This window comes from Buceros rhinoceros, unplaced genomic scaffold, assembly GCF_000710305.1.
Source record: "Buceros rhinoceros silvestris isolate BGI_N320 unplaced genomic scaffold, ASM71030v1 scaffold41543, whole genome shotgun sequence".
Lineage (NCBI taxonomy): Eukaryota > Metazoa > Chordata > Aves > Bucerotiformes > Bucerotidae > Buceros > Buceros rhinoceros.
The window spans coordinates 385-3,624 of record NW_010404951.1 but is presented as its reverse complement, the minus strand read 5'-3'; the positions used below and the strand labels follow the sequence as shown (position 1 = coordinate 3,624).

Sequence of the window (3,240 nt, the reverse complement as noted above, 5' to 3'; positions counted from 1 at the left end):
CAGAGATCACTTCTGCACACTTCTCACCAAGAACTGGTGCTCAGAAGACTATTTCCCACACTAAGTCCCCTTGACACAGCAGCGTGTGGGACACCACCGCCCCCCGAACTGTTGTCCTGCATTCTTCCTCCACACTTGCTGCTTAGTTCCCGCAGGCCAAGGCAGCACCCCACAGCTTTCACCTAGATACCATTACAGTGTTCGAAAAGCCCCCTCAGTAGAAGATGAAGTCACCTCTCCAGTCAGCTGCGAAGCAGGTCACCAACTGAAGGAGCTGCACAAGGAGAACTGATCTATTTTGCCACCCCCTAAAGACAAAACAATGAGGAAATCTGCACAGGCCAAGTGCTGGGCACAGTAGACAGGTCTTTCCAAAGGCAGCGAGAAGCAAACCACTAATCAAAACCACCAGAAATAACCATGCAGACAAGACTTAGGAGCGAAAACTCGACAAGCCAAGGGGAAAAAACAACCAACAGAGACTTCTGTAACATTTTACACAGTCTTTATTCAAAAAGTTTGAATAAAACAGAGGCTTTTATGCCACAAGCACACAGGCACCACCAACTTCTTTGATCTTCTCCTCTGCTCTTCTACTGAAGAACTTTGCCTTCACAATTACAGGCTGCTTGGGCAGCTTCCCTTTGCCCAGGACTTTGTAGTAGCCCTAGAAAGATAAACCAAAAGCATGAGCACTGTGACCCCTCTCAGTGTCTGTCTCCAATATAAAACTGGTACAAACAAAATACCCCACACGACCTAACGGAGTCACAGTTCTTCACAGAAAAAGTGGAAATGGTAAACTAAACTTCCCCTGAATTTAGAAACTCCACACAGGAAACGCTGTGAAATCTGGTAAAGAAGTCGCCAAGCTTTGCCCAGTTTTCTGCAGGAGGGCAGCTGGCTGCGCTTCTGCCCAGTGATCCTGGTCACTGCTCTTTTCCTGCAGGACACCCCTGTACCTCCAAACAGAACAGAGGACTCTTCTGCACCTCTGAACACAGACAACCAAAGCTGTTTTAAGCTTTCACAGCAACAGCTGTTCTCTGCCACAGGAATCGCCTCATCCCTGTCCTTCAGACTGGCAGGACAATCGTGGCACAAGGACCCGCTCATCAGAAGCGGCGTAACGGGCCAACCCCAGCCTCTGAACTTGGCACCCAGAACATGCCCACTTGGCAGACTGGTGGGTGTCACTGATACGGTGGCTGGCTGAGATACGAGACATCGCAGCCAGCGAATAGGGATCAGAGTTTATGTCCGAGAGCTACAGCACACCAAGACAATCAAAGATGTTAAGATGTGACTCTAGTCTCGATATTAGAGAAGCGACTTTATGTGAGACCAGTTCTGCCACGCTTTTGGTGACATGTTACATGCGGAGTCTTTCACCACCTTCCCAAACGATGGGAGTCCCTGTCCACAATCACACACAAGTATGAGAAAAAGTTCTTACAGGAAAAACCTTGACAGCCCACGTACCCACAGGTAACTCCTGTAAGTACCTGTGCCAGGCCGTTAGTCTGAGAAGCTCACGCGCACTCAAACACTGTAGCTGATTTGCAGTTCACTGCTTTCCACCTTGGAAATATTCCACCAAGCTAAGCCTACGTGAAGTGACCGGGAACTGGGGGGCTGAACGCAGGCAGACACTTACTGAGCGCACAACGTCGATGACTGGGGCGAGTCCAGCCTCATTCTTTGCATAATTGAGCCTTGTCTGCTCACTGACAAGCGTCCACAGTTTATCCAAATTGACGGTAGGACAGAACTTTTGGTTCCTCTTCAAGTGATAGTGTCTCATGCCTACTTTTCCGAAGTAACCAGGGTGACTGTGAAGGAAACACATTCCTTATTAGATCACATTTGAAATTCATCCTGAACAGGTAGGACTAAAAATTAACACTGAAACAAGCGTCTTACTTGATCACAGTAACCAAAATGGCACGTTATACTTTCACTCGCAGGTGCAGTATTGAAGTGTCATTATCGTTAGTATCCCAACCACAGGAAAATTCTTTTCCCTTGGAGCGCCTCTTCTCCCTTGAACTCACAACTCAAGCCCCCTCACTGGTGAGGCTGGTCCAGGGCAACCTTAACTTCCCGAAGCCAGGAGGGCTGCACTGCCGAGGAGTTTCAGTGCTCCTGTCACTAACCTGGTGACTGACTGAGTCAAGCATGGTCACAGCCAGTGAATAGAGATTAGTGGTTACTGTCCGAGTACTCTAGCACACCAGGACAACAGACAGTGCCCAGATGTGACTCTAGCCTCGGCAATAAGACAAGACAACGTCCCTTACCTGGACAGTACACAGCCAAGGATGCAGCCTGGGTTTAACACAGTGTTTTGGGTGCGCATTGCTAAGCAGGGACTATGTTGTAACAGGCAAGTTTGGTCATGCTGCACTGAACTTTTAAAGGCACCTTGATAAGTGAAAAGGCCTTTGATTTTAGGGTAAATGGGGACATGAGTTGACTGTAGCTACAATGCCATACTTCACGTTAGAGGAAAAAACACAGAGGATTGCAGGCAATTTTGTTTATTCACCTAAGAAAGTTAGTTGCTTCCACCTCAAGAACATGTACTTTGCTAGTATATATTTAAAATGTTAGCTTACTATTTATCAAAGTTAATCCTGTGATGGTGCATACCACCAGCATTACCGCGCCCTCCAGGATGTTTCCTGTGTTTGCCTAAAAAGAAAAATACAAGTTTGTCACATGAAGAATATTACACACAATACTTCACCTTTGAGGTATATTCAATGTCAATTTAAGGTAGTTATTCTGATTCTATCCTGTCTTCTGAATTCACCTCAATTCAGCGAGATGAGCCAACTAAGAACTACAAGAGAAAAAACAGTAACCACAGCACGCCTCTGGTTAGCTTAGAGCAGTACAAGACACTAACGCTAGCACAAGTAAAGTGACAAGAAAAGGCAGGCATGGCCAAGAGCCGGAAGGAACACCGCACTGCCCTGTAAGATTAGGATGTCACACACACAAGCAGTACCTATCACCTGAGTCCTACTTAAGTTACAGACCCAGTGAAGCCTCAAAGAACGTGCAAGACTTTGCATCAGCGCATCACTGTGGCGCCTGCTCCCGCAGCGCCAGCATCACCCACGCACGCTATCGCCTTCAGTACTGCTCGCTATTACCCACAGTGTGCGTGCGGCCCTGTGCCCAGAGTCACATTTTTCTGCGACCCGCGAGAACAGCAGCGTCCCAGCGGTACTG

The 3,240-nt window shown here is 47.7% G+C and overlaps 1 protein-coding gene across 1 annotated transcript in view; it reads right to left on the bottom strand.

Moving 5' to 3' along the window:
- Positions 1–483: 483 nt before the first annotated feature.
- RPL27A (ribosomal protein L27a) overlaps positions 484–3,240 on the bottom strand; it is a gene marked incomplete at its 5' end in the record, with an annotated part of 3,037 nt that continues 280 nt past the window's right edge. The window contains 3 exons of the mRNA XM_010133546.1: positions 484–667; positions 1,658–1,832; positions 2,619–2,694. Coding sequence (XP_010131848.1) covers positions 539–667; positions 1,658–1,832; positions 2,619–2,694 — 380 coding nt within the window. The remainder of the gene's footprint in view (positions 668–1,657; positions 1,833–2,618; positions 2,695–3,240) is intronic.